Source organism: Schistocerca americana, chromosome X, assembly GCF_021461395.2.
Source record: "Schistocerca americana isolate TAMUIC-IGC-003095 chromosome X, iqSchAmer2.1, whole genome shotgun sequence".
Lineage (NCBI taxonomy): Eukaryota > Metazoa > Arthropoda > Insecta > Orthoptera > Acrididae > Schistocerca > Schistocerca americana.
The window spans coordinates 518,722,703-518,748,134 of record NC_060130.1 but is presented as its reverse complement, the minus strand read 5'-3'; the positions used below and the strand labels follow the sequence as shown (position 1 = coordinate 518,748,134).

The following is a 25,432-nucleotide window of genomic DNA, read 5'->3' as shown; positions in this document are numbered from 1 at the left end:
AGGTAGGTAAAAGGAGTAAATTATTAACCTAGCACGGTTGTTGAGTGTAACATCCACCCATAATAATTCACAGGAACTATCCACTTCTACTTCACTACAGGATAAACTACTACTAACAGCGAAAAACACGCCACCACCGGTTGCATGCAATCTATCCTTTCGAAACCCGTCTGTGCCTTTGTAAAAATTTCTGCAGAACTTATCTCCGGCTTCAGCCAGCTTTCCGTACCTATAACGATTTCAGCTTCGGTGCTTTCTATCAGCGCTTGAAGTTCCGGTACTTTACCAATGCAGCTTCGACAGTTTACAATTACAATACCGATTGCTGCTTGGTCCCCGCATGTCCTGACTTTGCCCCGCACCGTTTGAGGCTGTTGCCCTTTCTGTACTTGCCCGAGGCCATCTAACCTAAAAAATCGCCCAGTCCACGCCACACAACCCCTGCTACCCGTGTAGCCGCCTGCTGCGTGTAGTGGATTCCTGACCTATCCAGCGGAACCCGAAACCCCACCACCCTATGGCGCAAGTCGAGGAATCTGCAGCCCACACGGTCGCAGAATCGTCTCAGCCTCTGATTCAGACCCTCCACTCGGCTCTGTACCAAAGGTCCAGAGTCAGTCCTGTCGACGATGCTACAGATGGTGAGCTCTGCTTTCATCCCGCTAGCGAGACTGGCAGTCTTCACCAAATCAGATAGCCGCCGGAAGCCAGACGGGATTTCCTCCGATCCATAGCGACACATATCATTGGTGTCGACATGAACGACCACCTGCAGATGGGTGCACCCTTTACGCTTCATGGCATCCGAAAGGACCATTTCCACATCTGGAATGACTCCCCCCGGTATGCACACGGAGTGCACATTGGTTTTCTTCCCCTCTCTTGCTGCCATATCCCTAAGGTGCCCCATTACGCGCCTGACGTTGGAGCTCACAACTACCAGTAAGCCCACCCTCTGCTACCGCCCGGATCTTGCAGACTGAAGGGCAACCTCTGGAACAGGGCAAGCAGCCATGTCTGGCCGAAGATCAGTATCAGCCGGAGACAGAGCCTGAAACTGGTTCGTTAGACAAACTGGAGAGGCCTTCCGTTCAGCCCTCCAGAATGTCTTTCGCCCCCTGCCACACCTCGAGACGACCTCCCACTCTACCACGGGTGAGGGGTCAGCCTCAATGTGGGCAGTATCCCGAGCAGCCACAGCCGTAGTCCGATCGGGGAATGCGTGGGACGAGCTGGCCGTCCCCGACAAACCCCCATCCGGACCCCCACAGTGATGCCCACTGGCAACAGCCTCAAGCTGTGTGACCTAAGCCAACACTGCCTGAAGCTGGGAGCGAAGGGATGCCAACTCAGCCCGCATCCGAACACAGCAGTTGCAGTCCCTATCCATGCTAAAAACTGTTGTGCAAAGAACGTCTGAACTAATCTACAGAGAGCACAAACAATTCGACACAAAATTTACACGGTTATTAAAATACAAGGTTGCCTAGTAAATGCAGTAATGCTGCTACTTGCGCACTGCTTACACACTGCTCGGCGACGGAAGGAGACTACGCGATTTTACACTATTCAGGTACTAAAACGCGATGCTACAACTCTCAAATACTATAATACCCCCGAAATTTATGAATTAAACAATGCAAGTTCCCAAAAACATGCAAAGAAATTAAGAATTAAACTATGTAACAAATAACTCAGCTAAGAGTATACGACTTGCTGCTGGCTGCTGCTTATCCAACGGCGGCAGGGAGCGCACTGGCTGTGACCAACCGACACTGGCCGTTCAAAACAAAAACAGAAGACAGACGACCACGCGGGGTTCCGGACTGTAGCGCCTAGAACCGCTCGGCCACTCCGGCCGGCGATCCCGTAACAGACCATCCTCAGAACAAGTATGGTCTAGCAATCAGGCAAAATAGTGGCAGTGTGGAAGAAATGAGAAAAGCTATATGGGTTTTGTTTTTCCATTTTGCATCTACAGATGAACAATGGTCACATGGCTTATGGCCCAAAGGTGGTAATAGCTGGTGCAAATATAGTAAAAACAATAACTGGAGAAATACATTCACCATCGCGGTCTACTATCAGCGATCATTTAAGAAATTAGTCCCATCTTCAGAGACATTGATGACACAAATCCACTGAAGGAATGCCTTCATGGAGGAACGCAGGACCCCAATGAATGCTGGAACATGTGCGATGGAGTCGTCTACCACAAACAGTGTTTGTTGGAATAAGTATAACGCTGTGGCTACTTCAACCTGGAAAATCTTAGAAAATAACACGTTCTTGAGAAGTTAAAATTCTGTGTTGGTTTCCAGACAGTACGTGCGATTTTTACTCTGTATCAGTAGCGTGTAAGCCATACAGACAGCGTAATCAAAATCCTAATGAAGAAAGCAAGACAGGTGCAAAATAAAATTTGACTAAAGCCTCGCTGACTTTGTAGAGGGTGCAAATTATGGAGCAAGAATGTTTTAATTGCCGTTCTTCGTTTCCGTAAGTTTACTTTTTACCTCTTTTAGGAAGATCTTCTCTACTACTGTAGATCCAAGGAGCCTGAAATTTTTATGACTGTCATATGGGTTACACGTAAACAGGGTGAACATGAACTTCACCGACAAAATTTCTGAGGTTGTTCAGGGATATTTTCTGAGTATTTTATTGTAAGGCAACTGTGGTCTTCGATCGCTTATTACAAATTAATAATTTAGTTATGATTTCGGTTTGATACACCAGTTTCCTTTGTTTATGTGAAAATACTTTCAAAGCAGTGAAAAAGCCGTTAATGTGCTACGACCAAAACGTACAACAGAGAAAACAGAGTAAAGCAACAACCCTCAGATGCAAAAGAACTGTGATTTGGTTTTCGTCGATGCGGGAACAGCCCAGCAATCCGTCATTGTAACGCTGTTCCATCCCATTCAGCCGCGGGACTGCTACGGTCGCAGGTTCGAATCCTGCCTCGGGCATGGGTGTGTGTGATGTCCTTAGGTTAGTTAGGTTTAAGTAGTTCTAAGTTCTAGGGGACTTATGACCTAAGATGTTGAGTCCCATAGTGCTCAGAGCCATTTGACCCATTTGAACCCATTCAGCCAGGCTACACATGATGTGCATATCGGCTAACTCTTCATTAGCAAATCTATTCTTAATGCTATACATCACTGTCAACGCACAACTAACACTTCCGGCAAAACAAACCCGAAACACACCTGAACGTTACTCTATGCAAGCTTGAGGGTGAAGACTAAAGTTGACATAACTGTTGTCAGCAGAAAATACCGTGAGAGAATAGAGCACATTTGTTTTCAAATAAGACACTAAGCGCATACCGTTGACATTTGCACTATTCTGCACGTACTTTCAGTCTCGTGCAGATACAAAGATAAACTGGGGTAAGGTGACTCGTGTTTAGCGCGAGCGATGATTTTTAAATCCAATGCTGATTTATGGTCAGAAGCTTTTATCTTTCTACAAAACTCATTACATTCGAGATTATAAAATTCCCAAAGCCTGCAGCAGACCGTTTTTAAGGCTGTTTGTGTACGATTTTGAGGATCCGCCTTTTTCCTGTTCTTACACACTGATGAGCCAAAACGTTATGACCTCTGCCCACCGCGGGATTGAATGCCGTCTGGTGGCGTTGTGTGCACATGACACAGTAAGGAAAGTATATAACCAGAGCAGACGCGAATGAGGACTCATCCTACCAACCGTATGGGCACCAATATGGAATATACACTAAATAAACGAATTGGCAAAACGCCTGGCCTGGCGACGAGGATCTCAGAAATGGCAAAGCTGATCTATCGTTCGCGTGATACTGTCGTGAGTGTCTATGGAAAGTGACTGTAGGTCGGGGAAACCGCGAGTAGGCGACAAGGCGCTGTAAGTCCACGCCACATCACAGAACGTGGATGTCGGAGGTTTGCTCGCTCAGTAAAGTAAGAGCTGTAGATTATTGAGCATTATTGTGGACCACATGTCTTCCTTCATGGCTATGTTTCCTCTGACGACGGTGGATCTTCCAGCAGATATTACGATAGAGTACAATGCTGGTGCAGGTATATATTCGTGCATTTCAGAGCATACCGTTTAGCGGACGTTGTTCACCTGGACTACGCACCAGACACCCTTTAAATGTTCCCATGCTGACCATACGACATCATCAATATCGATTGCTTTGGGCCAGGATGATCGAGACTGGGTGATGGCTCAATGGAAACGCGTCGCCCGGTCGGATTAATAACGCTTATTGTTACACTCGGTCGAAGGTCGTGTCAGATACGCTGTCGCATAGATGAACAGGTGGTCGAAACTTGCACTGGGCTAAGAAAACAGGCTGGTGTGGAAAGTACTGAGCTACCGGGGATACTCACTTGGGCCTCGAGGGGAGCTGTGATAGTAATGAAGGGCACCGTGAAATGATAGCTGTAGATTACTGAGCATTATTGTGGACCGCATGTCTTCCTTCATGGCTATGTTTTCTCTGACGACGGTGGATCTTCCAGCAGAATAAATGTCCGTGTCGCAAGACCACAATCGTGTTAACAGTGGTTTGAAGAGCATGATAGTGAACACATGTTGATGTCTTGAACACCAAATCCGCCTGATCTGAGCCCGGTGGACCACATTCGTGACGCTATCCGACATCGGCTCCGCAGCCACAAACCACCGGCCCGTAATTTAAGGTTTGCATGACCTGAGTGTAGAAATTTGGCACCACGCACCTCCACAAAAAATTGGCTTATCAGTGTGTATAGGAGTAATCTGTCTTTCTTCAGTCGCTAGGGACTGTTGACTCTGCGAGAGTTTCGCGATACGCACGTGCTAAGAAAGGCGCCAATAATTTAGAGTACTTTCTGTAAAACTGAATGCGCCTAGGGTAATTAGAATAATTATTAGCGATTTTTTGTCCTATTACATTCAAGTACTGAACGAAGAAAAAACGACTATCTCTATGCCACATTACGCGCCTTGTCTTTCTTTATTTTACTCTCATAATTCCACGCCAGACAGTTTTAGCAGCATTGTTTCACAGTCTTCCTCGAATAGCTGTCTATAAATTTTTACAGCACGGCTATGCTGGAACTGAGTCGCCTTTTCTCCAAGGAGTCCCATTTAAGTTCCCCAAACATATCTGGAACTCTTTCTATGGGCTGCACCGTCCTGTTGCAATCTTACAAGCACGTCTCTGAATCCGATCGACGTCTGCTGTTATGCCTACGTTATGAGAACTCCAAACGCTGGAGCAGTAGTTACTTACAAAACTGGTTGCGTTAACACTTCGTATACGATGTCTTTTACAGGGGTTCTCCACTTTCTAGTGAATCACTGACAGCACCTTACGTGGTCGTCCCTATTCATATTGCATCTTGGTACTACATCTAAATATTTAAAAGATGTTCGCTATTAATCACGTAATCCTGTACTATCGGCTACTTTCTCTTTATTATACCCATATTTAGAGGGAGTTACCACTCATTGCACCAAATGGAAATTTTGTTATTGCATTTCCTTAGGATCATCCAATGTCGCTCATTTTATGACAACAGAAGCATCATCAGTAAACTATCTTGTGTTAGTGTTGATCCTTATGATAAGTAGTTTACGTATATTTTGGACCTTAGAAGTCAAGCTACACTTCCTCGTGCAACGTACTCGGTTCTATTATAAAAAATTCATCGATCCACTAACCTGGGAAAATGCTCCGTATGGTCGTATCTTGATTAGTTGAAGATGCGATACGATGCTGAACATCTTTTGGAAATCTAGGAAGGCTGAATCTTCAACCACTTGCACACTGTTTTCTACCGTGCAACTTGCACTCCCGAACAGCGCGCGGGAAAAACGAACAAGTACGTCTTTCCGTGTCACCTCTGATTTCTCTTATTTTATTATAGTGATCATTTCTCCCTATGCAGGTGGTCATCAACATAATATTTTCATTTTCGGATGAGAGAGTTGGTGATTGAAATTTCGTGAAAAGACCTCGTCATGTGAAAAGACCTCTCCACAAAAAAAAAAAAAAAAAAAACGCCTTTGTTTTGATGATTTCCACCCCAAGTCGTGTACCATATCCGTGATCCGTGACAATCTCTGCCCCATTTCGTGATAGTACAAAAAGATTTGTCCTTTTGAACTTTTTCGGTGGCCTCCGTCAATCCTGCATGGTAAGGATGCCACACCGCACACCAATACTTTAGTACAGGACGCAGAAGCTCCTTTCAGCGTCGATCTACGGTGCTGTGGCTTTCACAAAGCTTACGGAATCCATGTTAACTCTTATAGGCGATCCTTTTCGCTCTCCAAAAACGTCATATCGCGTGAGCACAGATCTTATTCCGTAAGTCTAGTACAGACTTACTTCAGCGAGGTAGCTCTATTATCATTTATATACTCTTCTTGAAAACGGAAATGGCCTGGGATTTTTTTCCAATCACTTTGTACCATTCCTCAGCCGAAATTAGTTTGTCAGGCAAATACAGAAATTCAGACACTCCTTTCTTCTTTATTGAACTATGGGATGACAGGTGAACATGACTCAGCAAAACTAGAGCAATAATAATCATGTGCTCAAAAGTTCAAACTCGTCGAAAGCATAAAACGTTGTTGATAGTGTGGCACGTTTAGCTATAGGTGATTCTAAGGTGAATTTTTCTGCACCCTGACGTCAATATTCAAAACATTGTAACATATTCAGAGACTTCATTGGCGAGCTTAGAAGCTGTCTGCATTAACAATTTCCCTGGCAGCGTGGGTTCTGCGTTTTCCGAACATCAAGTACAGCTGTGTGCTTCCTGCATCGTTGGCTTCATACCACCAGATGTTAGTCTTCTTTACGCATCGGACGCCACGTTTTTCCTAGCCGGCATTGATCTGCGTTCCTTTGAGGTGGTATTCAGTGTAGAGTAGCTTTTGTATCCAACATGAAAACTGAATCCACTGCTCCGTTTGCACACTGCTGGCTATTAAAATTGCAACAACAGGGAAAATAGCGAATAATTAAATGTTATTTATTGTGTGTACGCAGTACAGTAGGAAGAACAAATTATTACATGTGTAGATGAGCTAGAGATATACAGAGTGCCACTTCTGGCATCAATAATGGCTCTAACCAGGCTAGGAGTGACCCTGGATGACAGATGTTGCTTCAAATCTATGCCAGAGTTCATCAATCGTAGTGGCTGGCTGGTAGTTGCGTACCAGTCTCTAGGTAACCCATGATCGGATGTTCTCAAATGATGAAACATCTGGATATTGTGCTGGACACGGTAAAAGTCGAACACCGTGTGTTCCGAGGTACGTCAGGTTCGGATATGCATCATACAGTCTTGCATTACCTTGTTGAAAGATAATGTCACTGAGACCTCGAAGATAGGGTACGGCAACTGGCATAATACGTCAGAAATGCAACGCTTACTGCCCAAATTACCGCCTATGCGAACCAGAGGTTATTGCGTTGTGTACCCAATGGCACCCCATACCATCACACAAAGTGTTGGGCCGATATGACGAAATGAATGAAATCTGGCAACGTTTGTTCTATTCGTGGCCTCCACTCAGCGTTGTAATGCTGAACGCAGAACTGGGACACATCTGAAAATTAGTCATGGTGCCATTCACGTGTCCAGTATTGTGGATGGACGGACCACGGTCGGTGCGCCTCTCTCTACATCTACATCTACATCTACATCTACATCCATACTCCGCAAGCCACCCGACGGTGTGTGGCGGAGGGTACCTTGAGTACCTCTATCGGTTCTCCCTTCTATTCCAGTCTCGTATCGTTCGTGGAAAGAAAGATTGTCGGTATACCTCTGTGTGGGCTCTAATCTCTCTGATTTTATCCTCATGGTCTCTTCGCGAGATACACGTAGGAGGGAGGAATATACTGCTTGACTCCTCGGTGAAGATATGTTCTCGAAACTTCAACAAAAGCCCGTACCGAGCTACTGAGTGTCTCTCTTGCAGAGTCTTCCACCGGAGTTTATCTATCATCAACATAAAGCTTTCGCGATTACTAAATGAATTTGATCTCCAATACTCCCGAATAAGAAGTGAAAGTATTACAATGATACCATTTCGCTCCGTGGAGATTTCCAGTGTGGCATTATCAGCCGTCATTTGTAGTAAGTTATATTAGAGTGTCTCCCATGGCAGTGTCGCTGGAAAATACGAGGGCGTGATGAAAAATAATGTTTCCGAATTTTTTGTGTGAAAACTCTCGAAGCTGTTTAAAAAAAGTATTAACATTCTACATCTTTATTGTTCATGTCTACATGTTTGCAGTCCCCTGGAGACAAAAGCCACCGAATTATAGCGTCTAACATGGCAGTGTGTAACGTAACTATGTCGGTGTGAGAGAAACAGCGTGCTGCAACCAAATTTCGAATTGGAAGAGTTCGTCCATACATAAAACATCTTATCCTGCAGCATGTTAATGATAGACTACACACACTCGTTGCGACATCTGCAACAATCCGACACCTAGGGTTCACTTTCATCCATCGTCCTCCATACAGTCCCAATTTTGCCCCATCCAATTTTCATCTGTTTCCAAAATTTAAAGAACGCTTTTGGCGATTTCAGTTTGATAGTGATGAATCGATGCAAGCAGAGGTGAGGCTGTGTCTCCGTCAACGAAGTCAAACATTCTACAGTGACGGAGTCAACAAACTGGTTTCTCGTTGGGAGAAATGTGTTCGTCACCAGGATGACTATGTTGAGAAATAAATATGCACACATGAAGCATATACATGAAGGAAGTTAATAATGTTTGTTTTATTTAAAAAGCTTTAAGAGTTTTCACACGCAAAAATCAGAGACACTGCTTTCCAACGTACCCTGGTATTTATTTGTTTTAACTGTTTGAATTGAATTTATAGGTCCTCAGATGTGTAAGATAGTTCGGATGATTATGTTATTGAAGAGTTTGATTTTAGTTGTGGTACTTATAGCGCTGTTGTTGACCAAGTAGGGTGCATACCTCGGAATACACCTGAAGATAACACTTTTCAGGAGATGACTTTCTTGTTGGTACTTCCGTCAGCCGATCTCTTGCCACAAAATAGCATAAGGTTATTCTCAAAATTTAAGTCTGTTAACGTACTGGATTCCCACGGAACGCCACACTGAGTGTCACTCATTGTTCTTCATATGAGAGAAAGCAATCCGTGTCAAGGAAAAACATGAATAGCAATAGATCAATGTTATGGACTCCTGGGAAAGAGAAGTAGCCTCAATGTTTTGCTGAACGTGAAAGGCCTTGCGTCCTCGCGGAAATAATTCAGAGGATCGCCTTGCATACATAAAGCGGACAATTGTTTTCCCTAAATCATACTTTGTGAGTCACAAAAAAAGAAGAAAAACGTGTGAAACATTTACGTGTGCCAACATGGAAGTCAAAAAGAAACTGATTGAAAGACAGTAAAACATCATAAAAATTACTCGTTCACAACGATAGTAGTATATTTTTCTTACCACTCCGTTGCAAAATGTTCTTCCTCACTAATCCAGAAATAAGATTTCAATCTGAGCTGACAGTCTTTCCAAGCTCTAATGGTTTCTTGTTTATCAATAGGCGTCGAATGATAGTACGTGCATTAGTCTTTCAGCAGTGACGAAAACATCAAAGTATATTCTGAAAGCAGAGCCTGTTTAAACAGAAGATCTGTATACTCGTTTAAAACCGATTTATTTCAAACAAAAGCTACAAGGATGCTTTAAAAAGGTGTGCCTCTCGGAAACGAGCAGCTCCACGATATTCACAAATCTCAGTGACGAAAAAGACACGTATCGAATCTGCACTCGCTGATAGGCTTCTTTCTTTTTCATTTAGCTCAGAGTAAAAAAGACTCTTATTCAAAGATGCCAACAGTTACAAGTTAGCTAGGACTGTTTAAACAACTGTCGTAGTCGATGTAGGCTGCTCTGTCTCGTACAATTTCATCCTCTGCGAAATGTTTCTCTACTGTACACAGTGCGCAACACTGTTAATTGTGTTCATATCCTTCCGCATTTAGCGTTTGCTTAAACGCAATAACGGGACCACACCCTAAACACGAAAATCGTCCCCATACCGTAACCTCTTCTCCTGTATACTTCGCTACTGATTCTACACATGATAACAGGTAACGTTCTCAAGGCATTCAGCAAACCCAAAGCCTTCCATAGGATTGCCAGGAGGAATGGCGTGACTCATCACTCGTTTCCAGTTATTCATTGCCCAGTAGCGACGCTCTTCACGCCAGCTCAATCGACGCTTAGCTCTGACTACAGAAATGTGTGGCCTAGATCTGCAGTTCCTCACATACTGGTCAACAACTTGTCTTCGCATTCTCCACCAGTGTCGTTATGCTACCCTACGGTCCATTGTTCTTTGCCCTCATTGCCATGGTAACACATGTTCGTGAGCTTCTTTTAATACTTCTTTATTTAGTGCTGCAGATACCACAATGTGTGGCCCAAGCTTCATCATCCTACAAAGTTGTCGATCATGATCAGCGTACTGCTGCTAGGTTTTGAATATCTGACAAACTGAGTCGGCTGTCTGCACCTTCTGCCACTCTGAAATACTTCGGCCAAGTGTTCGTGTGACCCCTGTCTATCTGCTTAGCCCATCTGCATTGCCATGCGTCCTGTCCAGTTTGTGAAGTACCTCAAAGTCGAATTCACGTAATTTCAACGCCTATCAACTGAATCATCTCAAAGGATCTTTCAAGCCTAATAACAACTTTAATGCAGTATTAATTATCAGTCACGACTCTGAATGTTCTTCCGTACAGGTAACACTGAAAGTGAGTAACACCGTATATTAAATTCATCATTTTATTTTCCGTGGTTGAGTAACTACCCTCGTCTTATTTATCTCTCTTGATGCGTATGCCACTGGGTGCTCTTTCCCATTTACTTACTGACTCTGACTGCCTCCTATTACCCAGGTGCTTGCATCGCAGAACAATATAAATTCTTCTCCGTAATTTTGAAATGTTAATACAGGGTGGGTTGTTAGTGCCTCCTTTAGTTTCTAAAATGTGGCTTCACAATCAACTGTCCACTGGAATTTTACATGCTTCTTTAGTAAATGTGTGAATGGTCTAACAACGTCAGCAACTACTTCTTCACATCCCAGGTAGTGTCCTGTCAATCCATTCATTCTTTCAGTCAAGTTGTACCGTAAAGTTCTTTCTCCCCATTTACATTCAGCACCTGTTCTTTAGTTCTCGATCTATCGATGCAATCACCAGTGCTCTTATATAGCATTACATTTTAAAAGGTTATTTTCTCGCCTTGTCTGTACTGTTTATCGTCCACGTTTCACTTGAATATAAGAATACAGGTCAGAAAAAATTCTTCTTAACACATTATGTCGGCTGTTATCAGCTTTAAAGAAGAGCTTTCCTTGTTGTTGTCAGTCTGAATTTCATTTCCTCTTTTCTTCGGCAGGTTGTCCCGTGGTTTCCTGCCTAAATAGAAAAACTCATCTACTACTTTTAATGTCTCATTTTCTAATCTAATTACCTTTAGCATTATTCAGTTTAATTCGCCTACACTCCATTACCCTTGCTACCTTTTGTTGACGCTCATGTTACAAACTCTTTTCAAAACACTTTCCGTTACATTAAACTGTCATTTCAAAGAATGCTAGCTTTCAAAGTAGTCTTCCGCAAACTCTGAATCGCAAGCATGTTGAAAGATCTTCTGCACAAGGTAATCAATTATTAAAGTTATCACAGCATTTGTCTAGTCAAGTAACGGCATGTCTGCTAGGGTATAGTTTGGAGTAGGTGCTAGATAATTACAGGTCTGTATAGGCCGTGTGGTTTGATTTGTGAGTCCTGATGAACGAGGAACGAGGTATTTCTCTATTCTGTTCTCTTTCGGGCAAAGTTACCTGCTGGGTATCTACTAGGGAATCTGGTGTCTTGGCCGTTGCTTCCACGTGTTTGGTACGGACGCCTAGTATGGTACCTTGCTTTGAAGCTACTTTCTCATGACCAGTACCAGGCAGTAAGTTACAAAAAATATGGTTAGATAATGTCTTCCATTTTGCAGCTTGGCGTAATATTTATTTCCCGCATTTTCAGATCTTTAATGGAAGAGGACGTAGATGAAACTGAGAAGGGAGATATGATATTGCGTGAAGAATCTGACAAAGCACTCAAGGACTTAAGTCGAAACAAGCTCCCGTGAGTAGACAACATTCTGTTACAGATACTGGTAACCTTGAGAGAGCCAGCGATAACAAAGCTCTTCCATCTGGTGAGAAAGATGCATGAGACAGGTGAAATACCACAGACTTCAAGAAGAATATAATAATCCAAATTCCAAAGAAAGCAAATGCTGGCAGATGTGAAAATTACCGAACTATCAGTTTAATAAGTCACGGTTGCAAAATACTAACACAAATGCTTCACAGAAGAATGGAAAAACTGATAGAAGCCAACGTCGGGGAAGATCAGTTTGGACTCAGGAGAAATGTAGGAATACTCGAGGCAATACTGACCCTACGCCTTCTCGTAGAAGAAAGGTTAGGGAAAGGCAAACCTACGTTTATAGTATTTGTAGACTTAGAGAAAGTTTTGACAATGTTGAATGGAATACTCTCTTTAAAATTCTAAAAGTGGCAGGGCTAAAATACAGGGAGTGAAAGGCTATTTACAATTTGTACAGAAATTAGATGGCAGTTATAAGAGTCGAGGGGCAGAAAGAGGAAGCACTGGTTGAGAAGGAAGTGAGACAGGGTTGCAGCCTATCCCCGATGTTATTCAATCTGTATATTGACAGAGCAGTGAAGGAAACAAAAGAAAGATTTGGAGTAGGAAGTAAAGTCCAGGGAGAAGAAATAAAAACGCTTAGGTCTGGTGACGACATTGTAATTCTGTCAGAGACAACAAAGGACTCGGTAAAGCAGTTGAACAGAATGGACAATGTCTTGCAAAGAGGATATAAGATGAACGTCAACAAAAGCAAAACGAATGTAATGGAATGTAGTCCAATTAAATCAGGTGACGCTGAGGGAATTAGATTAGGAAAAGAGACACTTAAAGTAGTAGACGAGTTTTGCTATTTGGGAAACAAGATTACTGATGATGGTCGATGTAGGGAGGATATAAAATTTAGACTGGTAATGGCAAGAAAAGCGTTTCTGAAGAAGAGAAATTTGTTAACATAGAGTATGGCTCTAAGTGTCAGGAAGTCCTTTCTGAAAGTGTTTGTATGGAGTGTACCCATGTATGGAAGTAAAACATTGACAATAAACAGTTTAGACAAGAAGAAAATAGAGGTTTTCGAAATGTGGTGCTACAGAAGAATGCTCAAGATTAGATGGATAGATCACGTAACTAATTAGGAGATACTAAACAGAATTGGGGAGAAGAGAAATTTGTGGCACAGCCTGACTAGAAGAAGGGATCGGTTGATAGGACACATTCTGAGGCATCAGGGGATCACCAATTTAGTACTGGAGTGAAGCTTGATGCTTGGGGGGGGGGGGGAGGGGGGGGGGGCGGGAGGTAAAAATCGTAGAGAGAGGCCAAGAGATAAATACAGTAAGCAGATTCAGAAGGATGTAGGTTGCAGTAGTTACTCGGAGATGAAGAGGCTTGCACAGGATGGAGAGACGTGGAGAGCTGCATCATACCAGTCTTTGGACTGAAGACTGCAACAACAACAATGTGCCTCTAATTGTGTTCAAACTTTGCTTCCGTTGTTCAATAAGATAGTTAACTATCGATGCACATGGTGCAGTATCCGGTTTTCATTAGTTCATCTGAAAACTAGTCGTGTTGATTACATCACACTCTCGTTTATTTAAATGCATTCAGGATTTTCTGATGTACCTGGAATTTTTCCTTGCTCATGTGGTGGCCACGTATGCCATGTGATCTACGTACGGACAATTGCAGTTTCTTGAATCACTGATCATGAACTGAGTCGTAATAATCATCATTAAACTGAAGCTTCTGCGATTTATTTTCAGTTCCTTGTCATTTTTGAAGTCATGTTCAGAGATGCGACAAGTTGTGTATGTTTACTTAATTACAAGCACGAACCGTAGTCAGAACTCTGCCTTCAGTAGAAACGTTAGTCAATGCGGTACAAAACTGCAATCATCGTAAGCCTTTTTCAGAACTACAGAAATATTTTCCTATCCTTTAAATGCTTTACAATTTAGAAGGTAAATGTTGGTGTGGAGACTCCGCTACAGCTTGCTCTTTATCAGAGTACATTCAAATACTTGATGAATAAAGTCTGGATATTTTCGCGTCGTAGGCTACACTGCCTCTTCACTCCCACCTCTACCCCTTTGACAGATAAGTGGTTCTTACCGCGTCCCCCCTCCCCAGCGCTTCTTTCCTGATAGTAAGTGATATGTGTATTATGTTTGGCTCAAATCGATCCCGTAGTTCAGGAGGAGATTTGGCGCATAAATACCTGTACTTACATAGATACATCAATTTTTATATTTTTGTACACTTTTGTGTTCAGATTTTGTGCGAAAAGATGTTACGCTATCAGACAGAGCCACGCATGCTCACAGCACATGATCTACCTGTAAGGAAGATCAACTATTCGTTCTCCGAGTCAGTTTATGAATTTGTTAGACGTAGCTATGATTTTAAATTTCCTTCAAGTATTCGTTTATGCCTTCTTTTCTTTCTGTTGCCAAAAGTAAGCATTACCTTTTCTTGAATCCATCGATATTACACTTTAATACAAAAAACGCGACGCATCACTAAAGAATTATCCGAATGTGACGGATATCGGTAGATGTGATGTACATGTGCAGACAAATTAATGGTTACAATTTCAGAAAAACTGGATAATTTATTAAAGAGGGTGTCACGGATGACAAACAAAAGGGTCCTGCGATGAAACGAAACGGCAGCCTTGACAAGCGTTCCTGGTTGTCGGGCCGTACGGCGGGCGACAGTCAGACTGGAATCCTAAAAAGCTGTTCGGGGCGTCTCCAGACACGTCTTTGCTGGTCCCCGGGGCTCAGTTCGAAGCGATCCTAAGCACTGAAGACACTTCTATTCCATTCAATGAGACTCCAGACCGAAGGTTTCTCTGGAGACGTCTCGGACAGCAGTGGGGCACCAGTCTGACCATCACGTGCCACACGGCCCGACAAACAGTAGTAACGCCTCTGGTGCTATTTCTTTTCACAGCAGGACGCACTTGGTTGTCATCCACGGCACCCTTACAGCACAGCGATACGTTGACAATATTCTAAGCCTTTCATAACAAGCCATTCTGAGCTCATGGCTTTGAGCACTATGGGACTTAACTTCAGAGATCATCAGCCCCCTAGAACTTAGGACTACTTAAACCTAACTAACCTAGGGACATGACGCACATCCATGCCCGAGACAGGATTCTAACCTGCGACTGTAGCGGTCGCGCGGTTCCAGACTGAAGCGCCTAGAACCGCTAGTCCACTCCGGCCGGCATTTTGAGTTTACATTTCAGCAACATAATGCCCGTCCGCACATGACGAGAGCTTCTAATGCTTGTCTTCGTGCTTGCCAACCACTAAATCGGCCGGCAAACTCGCGGGATCTGGAGTATTATGGGTAGTACCCCCCAACCAACTCGTGATTCTGACGATCTAGCTAGGCAGCTGGACAGAATTTGACACGATAGCAGCGAGGAGGACATCCAACAACTCTTCCAATCAACACCAAGCTTGTATAAGGGCCAGAGGTGGACCAACGCGTTATTGACTTGCTCTGTTTGTGAAGCTCTTTCTCTTGAAAAATCATCAAATTCTTCTGAAATCGTAATGATTTGTTTGCCTGTAAATGTACATCAACTCTGCCGGTTTCCGTCCCATTTGGATAATTCTTTCGTGGTGGGTCTTATTTTTCTCTTATATAAAAATTGATTTATTTATGTAAGTACAGGTATGTATGCGCCACATCTCCTCCTAAACTACTGGATCGATTTGAAGGAAAAAATGGTACACATATCACTTACTATCTGGAAAGAAACTCGGGGGAGGGGGGGGGGCCACCTATCTGTCAAAGGGGTGGGGGTGGGAGTGAAAAAACAGTGTAGCCTACGACGCGAAAACATCCATACTTTATTCATCAAGTATTTGAGAATGAGAGCACTTGGTTACTTACAACAAACCTTACATATAATTTCAAAGTTTTATGAGACTTTTCTCGCCGATATCCCTCACAAAATGATGAAAGGAACATAGTTGATCTCTTACTAAATTATCACTGTTCATGCAGTAAAGCGACCGCATCAGGCATGACGTTTAAATTTTCTACTTCTTTGTTAACTCTTTTAGCAACGCATTTTGCAGACAGTATTCACATATACTACTGGATGTGCTCGCAGAATTATGTCTCTGTACGACTCATAGTTCAGAAGGAATGGAGCCATAAGCAATGTGCTTCCTGAAAACGAAATTTCAGGGCGAAGTACGCTGAGATACAGGTGAAATACGTGTGTCTGTAGAAGTATGTGAGGAATATGTTAAATACTTGCGACATGTGCGTATGTATCTAAAGTCGAGAGTAAAAAACTCCTCCTAAACCTCAGGATCGATTTCAGCCAAACTTCGTAAACATGTTACTTACTATCAAGAAAGAAATACTGTGAGGGTAAGAACCACCCGCCTCCGCTAGAGGAGGGTGGGGGGGGGGTGAGGGACAGAGAAGTATTGGGGAGGAGGAATGGAAAGGCCGAGAGGGGGAAGGAGAAGATGGACAGACCGTGAGGACGACGGAAGAGGTGGACACAGATAGGGGAGATGAGGAGATGGTCAAAGAGAGCGAGAGGAGAAAATGCACAGAGAGGCGGGGGAGGAGACGAACATAGAGAGGGGGAGGAGGTGGGCAGAGACTGAGAGAGGGGTGGGAATGAGATCGACAGATGAGGGGAGGAGATGGACAAAGAGATGGGGAAGGTGGAGATGGACAGAGAGAGGAGGGAGTAAGAGGACAGAGAGAGAGAAAAGCGGAGGAGGTGGATAGAGAGAGTATCGGAACATGGAAAGAGAGAGGGGGAAGGACGAGATGACTAACACATCTAGGCGACGCTGGCTACTCAGCTAATATTTTTATAAAATGTGGTCAGATTGTATTATAAATTATTTCTGAGGTCGAAACTTTAGACAGTAGCATATATTCAGAGCATTTTTCTGAAGACATATTTTCATGTACCCAGAACATTACACAAAAAGGGTAGGCTTGCACCTTGCTAGTTCTTTGTTGTCTGTGACTGCTTGCTCGCCGTACTGATGGAATAACATGGGGATAAACTGCAACCCTGTCTGTAATGGTACGTGGTATACTAGAGGTAGGGCGTACCTGCGCGGCCATGACCCGCTGGCGCTCGGCAATGAGGGAGCACTTGGCGCAGACGCATGCGCGGAAGCGGCACTGGCGCTTGTGCCCCTTGAGCCAGCTGATGAGCCCATGGTTGCGGCAGCGCGCGCACTTGGGCCTGCGCGCGCCGCGCTCCGTGCGAGGGAAGCCTGCGCCGCCGCTCATCATCCTGCAACACAACACGCATCACACCCACTCAGTTAGGCTAAACTGCGACACGCTCCTAGTACAAATGTGTTGTAACCACTGTGCTGACAGAGCCCAACAAATTTCAAAAAAGCGTCACTAGAGACTTAAGACTGCGTGCCATCTAGTGCCCGTAGCGATTATCCTGAATGGAAATCACCCTACAGAATGGTGGACCTGCAAGAGGGAAGTTAAATGACCTCGAAAAATCTTAATATTGAGGTACAGGCTTCGGATGTAGGGTAACCAAAATCCGCATACTCTGCCGCAATCGTGAGAATCCTTGCATGTTAAGAGTACAAAAATATCTGTAACAAAATTTCATACCCCGCATATTTTCTGCAGAAAATGGACGTCAGAGAAAGTTAGTTTGGCAACACTGCAATCACATTTACAATAAGTATCTTCTTTCAGTACTTTTTAGCTGTGTTACGTCCGCCCCCGATAGCTGAGTGGTCAGCGCGACGGAATGTCAATCGTAAGGGCCCGGGTTCGATTTCCGGCTGGGTGTTGTGTTGTCCTGATCATCATCATTTCATTCTCATCGACGCGCAAGTAGCCGAAGTGGCGTCAAATCGATAGACTTGTACTTGGCGAACGGTCTAACCGACGGAAGGCCCTAGTCACACGACATCACAGCTGTGTTACGCAGTTAGTGCAGTGGGTAACATTTCACGTTAGAATACTCGATTTCGAGAGTTCGGTTCCGTTTCTGCCGGCCGCGGTGGTGTCGCGGTTCTAGGTGCGCAGTCCGGAACCGCGCGACTGCTACGGTCGCAGGTTCGAATCCTGCCTCGGGCATGGATGTGTGTGATGTCCTTAGGTTAGCTAGGTTTAAGTAGTTCTAAGTTCTAGGGGACTGATGACCACAGCTGTTAAGTCCCATAGTGCTCAGAGCCATTTGAACCATTTTTTTATTCCGTTTCTAGACTCATTTCTGTAAAGTACACTGTTTCTTAAACATCTACTGCAACTCAAGTTCTTTTCAGTGTTAAATATAAAAACCACTGATCAGACATGCTGGAAATATTCGTGAAGAGTAATAATCAGTTAAAATTAGTTACTTGTCGTAGGGCAGAAATAACTAGACAGCATAGCGCTGCGGGTATGTTACACATGCTTGCAACGTCCAGTTAGAAAGGCCAGTGTTTGGTAAATAGTGGTGTCTCAGGAGGAATGTTCAATATTCAGTGATATGACAGGAACGATTATTCGAGGCAAAGTCCTAGTCAACATGGGCTCTAAAATGCATACCTTAAGAGCAGTGAACACTTGTTCATCTTCACTACTGAAGAAGTGCTCGTAGCTCTTCAGATATGCATTTTGGAGCCCATGTTTTGCAGCTTTTTTGCATTGAGTGTTAGTTCCTGTTATATACCTGAACACTGACTATTCCGTATGCGTGGAGTGGGATTCTATACTCTGATTAAAATTGCTTTGAGACTGATGTTTCAGCGAGTCGAGTGGTAGGGGCCAGCCGCCGTCGAATCGTAGTTCATCGTCGAGCGCCGCTTACTCCCTGTGCTGTCTGTTTAGTAGGTACGCGCAGCACCTTGTAAAATGTGCATGTTGGCTACACTGTCCCAGCCATTACAGTCTGTCAATCACAAAATAATTTCAATCGAAGTATAGCCCTACTAGTGACGTAAAATCCTAACGCGATGTACTGCACAGCACATAAAAGTGGTAAGCGTGATACCGACAGTTGGTACTATTCGATGGAAATAATGACAGGAAGGTATATCGGAAACTAGGTTGAAATGCATTCGATGGAGTACTGTGAAACATTATTCATAGACGAAGTGATTTTCTTGAACGCGGGGGAACTATGTAGGTTAAAAGAAGCAGGAATAGAGGAAAACCAAGAAACAGAGATGCGTAGTCGGTTTATTTTTCACTTTGGAGGAAGGGTACAACAGAAAAAAGAGAGCGGTTCTAGGCGCTACAGTCTGGAACCGCGCGACCGCTACGGTCGCAGGTTCGAATCCTACCTCGGGCATGGACGTGTGTGATGTCCTTAGGTTAGTTAGATTTAAGTAGTTCCAAGTTATGGGGGACTGATGACCTCAGAAGTTAAGTCCCATAGTGCTCAGAGCCATTTGAACCATTTGAAGAAAAAAGGGAAGCAATGTTGGAACAGACGAGAAAGCATGGAGTTAGAAGCAAATAGAATAAACATTTAAAGACAAAATACGTCTTTGAAATTGGACTAACGAAAAACGATTGTATTTTCATTTCTGTGTTGGTATTAAATAACAGCACCTGTTTCGCATAAGACTTGCTTTAATTGCATTATAACGATTAAAAAGACAGCTATCTTATCATGCAGTCTACAAAATAAAAATACGCTGAAACCCATAATCGAACTCGAGTATTCTAACGTGGACTCTACCCCGTGCACTAACTTGGTAATACAGGAGAACAGTATTACTGAATGAGGATACTTGTTCTACATTTGATTACAGCGCTGCCAAATTGCCTTTTCCTATAGCACGGGACGAAACTTTGTTACAGGCGGAGGAATCATTCTGTGCCGTCCGAGTATAATATGTTGTCGATATGACTTGCAAAAATAAGAAACATAATTCATTGAAGGTGCCCGCCTAGCTTGGTCTGGAAGATTCGTAGATTTTATGAAAGCAGATAGACGTTCCAGAAGAAGTAAGAGTATTTGTTCGATTATCGTTCTATTGGCAACACCTATGGTAAAGCCGAGGAAATTTCCTGGCCGCCCTTGCACTGCAAAAGGACCGGAAAATGTCGCTTTAGTAAGGCATTCGATTCAGCAGTCTCCACAGTGTTAGGCATGAAAACACTAGACGAATCTATTCTTATCGGACCAAAGTGTTCGCAGAATTCTTCACGGAAATCATAAGATTGTGATGACTCAAGAATTGAGTGAGAGAAACTTTGAAACTCATATGAGATTGCGCTAAGATATTATTGGAAACGAACGGTGTACAGATGTCATTCTCTCTCCCGGTGAACCCAGTTTTCATCTTTCGGTTACAGTAAATAAACAAAATTTCAGACGCTGGTCTGAAAATAATCCTCGAGCACTTCACCAACATCCACAACATAGCCTGAAAGCAACAGGTTGGTGTGTAGTTTTCCAGTTTGGTGTGTTGGGTCCCAGGGTTTTTGAAGAAGACGGTGTGACGATTACAGTAAATTCAGTGATCGTTATTGTGCGATGTTGCAAAACTTTCTCCGGCCAAAAGTGACAATATTATTAATGATCACGGAGCAGAAAACGCTTGGTTTCAACAAAATGATCCAACATCCGACACGTCACGTCATGCACTTAAAATCCTGAGAGACATGTTTCTTGGGTACGTTGTTTCCTTGCGAATTAATATCAGGTGGCTCAAAATGGTTCAAATTGCTCTGAGCACTATGGGACTTAACTTCTGAGGTCACCAGTCCCCTAGAACTTAGAACTACTTAAACCTAACTAACCTAAGAACATCACACACATCCATGCCCGAGGCAGGATTCGAACCTGCGACCGTATCACGTGGCCGCCACGCTCAACCGACTTGATACCCTGAGACTACTTCCCGTGGGGATACCTAAAATCCAAGATGTTTCAGCATAACCATGCAAGCTCTTAAGATAGCGATAACAAATGAGGTTGCTGCCATTCCACCCGATATGACAGGCTGGTTCATGGAAACCTTCTGAGAGAGGCTCAATCAGTGAATCAGGAACGAAGGCGGCAATTTGAGCTATGTATTGATCAGAACCTGTTGATATAAACTGTTGCTGTAAATGGCATTTTGTTTACTTTATTTCTATAAAGAATATTTATTGGTACGTCATAAGGTTTTGTTTATATTCATTTCCAAAATAAAGCAGTTCTTTTTGCCGTGCCCTATATGAGTGGGTATTAATGTTATATGCGGGTTATGGCTTTAGAGCTGAGGCAAAAGTTAAATCCAAGGAAACCCTAATGTTGGATCCGAAAACGGGTTATGATCAGAAATAAAATGGGTCAACAGCCGAAGACGAAAATGCTGTCTCTTCAGAGATTTTTAAATTTTATTATATTCGTTGATGTCAGTATTTCGAATGCTTCTAGTTTTTACTTTCTCAGCTGTCAAATCACACGCAGGAGCTATTTCTCGCATATAGTACTCAATTTTACAGTGCTCTGTCTCTCAAATCACTATCTTTATATGACTCGCTTTCACAGTACCAAATTAATTTCATTTATTTACTCACTCGAAAATCTTTCCAGATTGTGGGAAACGTAATTCGTTCATAAATACTGTGTATGAATGAGCACGTGCACGCACACGCAAGCACACACAAGCGCAAACGCACGCATACACACACACACACACACACACACACATATATATATATATATATATATATATATATATATATATATATATATATACAACCGCGCGCGCGTACGTTGAGCGTGAACTTGCGATGGTCGTGGTCATTTCAATAGTTCCCTGTACTGCGGCTTTTCGTACTCCATGTGTAATTTATTTCAGCATTAGGGTGCACGTAATATTGCTAAGACAACATGAAATTTGGCTGAAATACATTTTGAAGGTGGCAGGTTTAACTACATAAACCAGCAAATACTGGTGCAGTGCAGAGAGGCCTTAACTAACGAGTTTTAGATGAATGATTTCTCAAATATTTAAGACAACTGATAGCGACAAGATCACTGAAATATGTGAAACTACGCTCAAAGACGATGCCGTTCAGTTTGTGTTTCCTAACCTGTTTCGGAAGCAGACAACTTATTCATCAAGCGACTGATGGTTGGATTAGAAGAGATTCCCTCTGGATTCGGGCTGCTATCCCAAGTGGAAAAAAAATAGCTAGTCTTTCTGGCGAGATGAAGGCAAAGCTACCATCTGCAGCATTGTTGACAGGACTGATTGCGGACTTTTGCTACAGAACTGTATGGAGCGTCTGAAGCAGAATCTCGAACGTTTCTGCGACCGTGTAAGCTGCAGATTTCTCGACTTGCAACGGTAGGGAAGTTGGATATTGGGTCCCGCTTAATATATCAGGGGTCCACTACACACAGAAAACGGCTACACGTATAGCGGGGCTGTGTGAAGTGGACTGGCCGGTATTTTTAGGTTAGAGGGTCTCGAGAAAAGGGCGTTCTGCATCCTTTTAGGGAAGGCTTAGCAATAATCGGTATTGCAGTTCTAAATTGTCGTATCTGTGTTGGGAAAAAACCAGAGCTCCAAGAGCTATTAGAAAGCACTGAAGCTCAAATCGTATAGATAAGGAAAGCTCGCTAAAGCGGGATATAAGTTCAGCCTAAATTTTTACAAGGCACCCATCGGTGCTCAGAAAGGATAAATTAAATACAATCGGTGGAAGATCATTTGTTGCTGTTAGAAGTATTTTCCTTTGTAGTGAAATTGAAATAGATAGTTAATATGAGTTAGCATGCATAGAGGCTATACCTGACAATCGGAAGAAATTAATAATTGGTTTCTTTTACCGGCCCCGAATCAGATGATACAGTTGCTAAATAGTTCAGAGACAACTTGAGTCTCATTTCCAATAGTTACACCACGAGTACGATTATAGTTGATGATGACTTCAGTGTACCCTCGATATGTTAGCGAAAATACACGTTCAAAGTCGGTGGTACGCATAATATAGGGTGATTATAATTACAGTTAAACTTTCAAATCGCTGTAGAAATTACACCACTGGTCAGAATGACGTCAAATTACAACGGAATGTTACCAGAGAAGGGGGAAAACGTATGGCAGAAGAAAAATAAATAGTTACAAAAATGTAGCAATAGATGGCGCTGTAAGCTTCATAAGTTAATAGTGATCGACTACAAATGACAAACGAATCATACAACAATTCCTAAGGTGTACATTTACATTAAATACATTGTACTACTCAGTATACGTAGGTGTACAGGTGTGGTACTATTAGTTACGTAAGCCCATCCACCACGGCAAGGTCATATCAAAAGGTTCAAATGGCTCTGAGCACTATGGGACTTAACATCTATGGTCATCAGTCCCCTAGAACTTAGAACGACTTAAACCTAACTAACCTAAGAACATCACAAACATCCATGCCCGAGGCAGCATTCGAAACTGCGACCGGAGCGGTCTTGCGATTCCAGACTGAAGCGCCTAGAACCGCACGGCCACACCGGCCGGCAAGGTCATATCACATCGGATCGGAAAAATCGGTTTTTAATTATCCTGAGGCCAAAAACCGCAAAAAAAAGCATCACTCACATCGGTTTTTAACTATCCAGAGGCCAAAAACCGCATAAAAATCTCCAATCCAAATCAAATCGGATTATTAATTTCCTTGTGGCTGGCGCAAAACATGCTCAATATGCTGCCCACCTTTTTCTGCAACAAGTCGAAATGGAAGAACAGCATGTTCCACAACTGTTCGAAGTGTTTCCAGGGCCACGTTCAGAATGTGTTGCACAATGCGTGCCTTCAATGCAGCTACGTTTGCAATCAGAACACTGAATACAACATCTTTCAGATAGCCCCACAGCCAGAAGTCACACGGATTTAGATCAGGTGATCGGGACGGCCAGGCTGTAGGAAAATGGCGGCTGATAATTCTCGAATTTCCGAAATGGCGCTTCAACAGCTGCTTAACTGGTTTTGCAATGTGCGGAGGTGCGCCATCTTACATAAAAATGATCCCATCCACACATCCACGCTGTTGGAGAGCTGGAATAATGTAGTTGCGTAGAAGACACTCATAGCGCTTACCAGTGACGGTACAGGTGACAGGACCGGAAGCACCTGTCTCTTCGAAAAAGTATGGCCCTATGATAAATGATGCCGTAAACCCGCACCACACAGTGACCTTTTCAGGATGAAGTGGTACTGGTTGATTCGCGTGCGGATTTTCCGTGGCCCACATTCGGCAATTCTTTGTATTGACATATCCTGTTAGATTGAAATGGGCTTCGTCTGTCCACAAAATCTTCCACTGCCAGTCATTGTTCACTTCCATGCGACCAAGAAATTCTAAAGCAAAGGTCTCTCTTGCTGGCAGGTCAACAGGAAGCAACTCGTGCACATGGGTAATTTTGAATGGATAGCAAAGAAGGTTGTTTCGTAGGATTTTATGCACCGTGCTCACTGGTATGTCTAACGTTCGGGCAATTCTCCGTGCACTACCACCACTCGTCACCTCCTGCATTGCTGTGGCCACTGCTTCCACTGATGTCGAATCAATTCGTTTCCTCCCTCAACCAGGTTGCACACCAAAATAACCCGTCTTTTCGAATCTCCGAACCATTGTGTCCTCCTGCTTAGCTGGGTGGTAACGTGCTCGCCTCCCATGAAAGCGGGCCCGGGTTGGAGGTTTTCTCCGCTAGAGGACTGGGTGTTATGTTGTGTTGTCCTCATCATCCTCTGATCCTCATTACCGGCGCGCAAGTCACCCAATGAGGCGTCGACTGAAATAAGACTTGCACTTGGAGGCCGAACTCCCCCGGAAGGGACCTACCGGCCAACGATGCCATACACTCATTTCCATTTTTTTCCGAATCATTTTCTCCAGATCCACGGAAGTCATCGGACCAACGCCTTTTTTCAAACCCTTCAGTGTCTTTAACTTCTGCAGAGCGACGTGTGCACAGTCATCATTCTTGTACTACAGCTTTACAAGCAGAGCGCGATCCTGCATTGAGACAGTCATGGCGAAAGTCGCAGACGCGAGAGGAGGAAAAGCCGTGTACCGGGCGTGTTTATACCAACTTCAATGGATCGTGCGCATGACAGGTGTTTTCATTTACGTATTCTGACACATACAGTGCCATCTATTAATCAATTTTCACACTATTGTTTTCTTCTGCCATACGTTTTCCCCCTTCCTCGATAATATTCCGTTGCAATTTTACGTCATTCTGA

At 43.5% G+C, this 25,432-nt stretch overlaps 1 protein-coding gene across 1 annotated transcript in view; it reads right to left on the bottom strand.

Annotated features, from left to right (window-relative positions):
* LOC124556110 (doublesex- and mab-3-related transcription factor A2) overlaps nucleotides 1-25,432 on the bottom strand; it is a 176,167-nt gene that overhangs the window by 135,041 nt on the left and 15,694 nt on the right. The window contains exon 2 of the mRNA XM_047130133.1: nucleotides 17,331-17,517. Coding sequence (XP_046986089.1) covers nucleotides 17,331-17,517 — 187 coding nt within the window. The remainder of the gene's footprint in view (nucleotides 1-17,330; nucleotides 17,518-25,432) is intronic.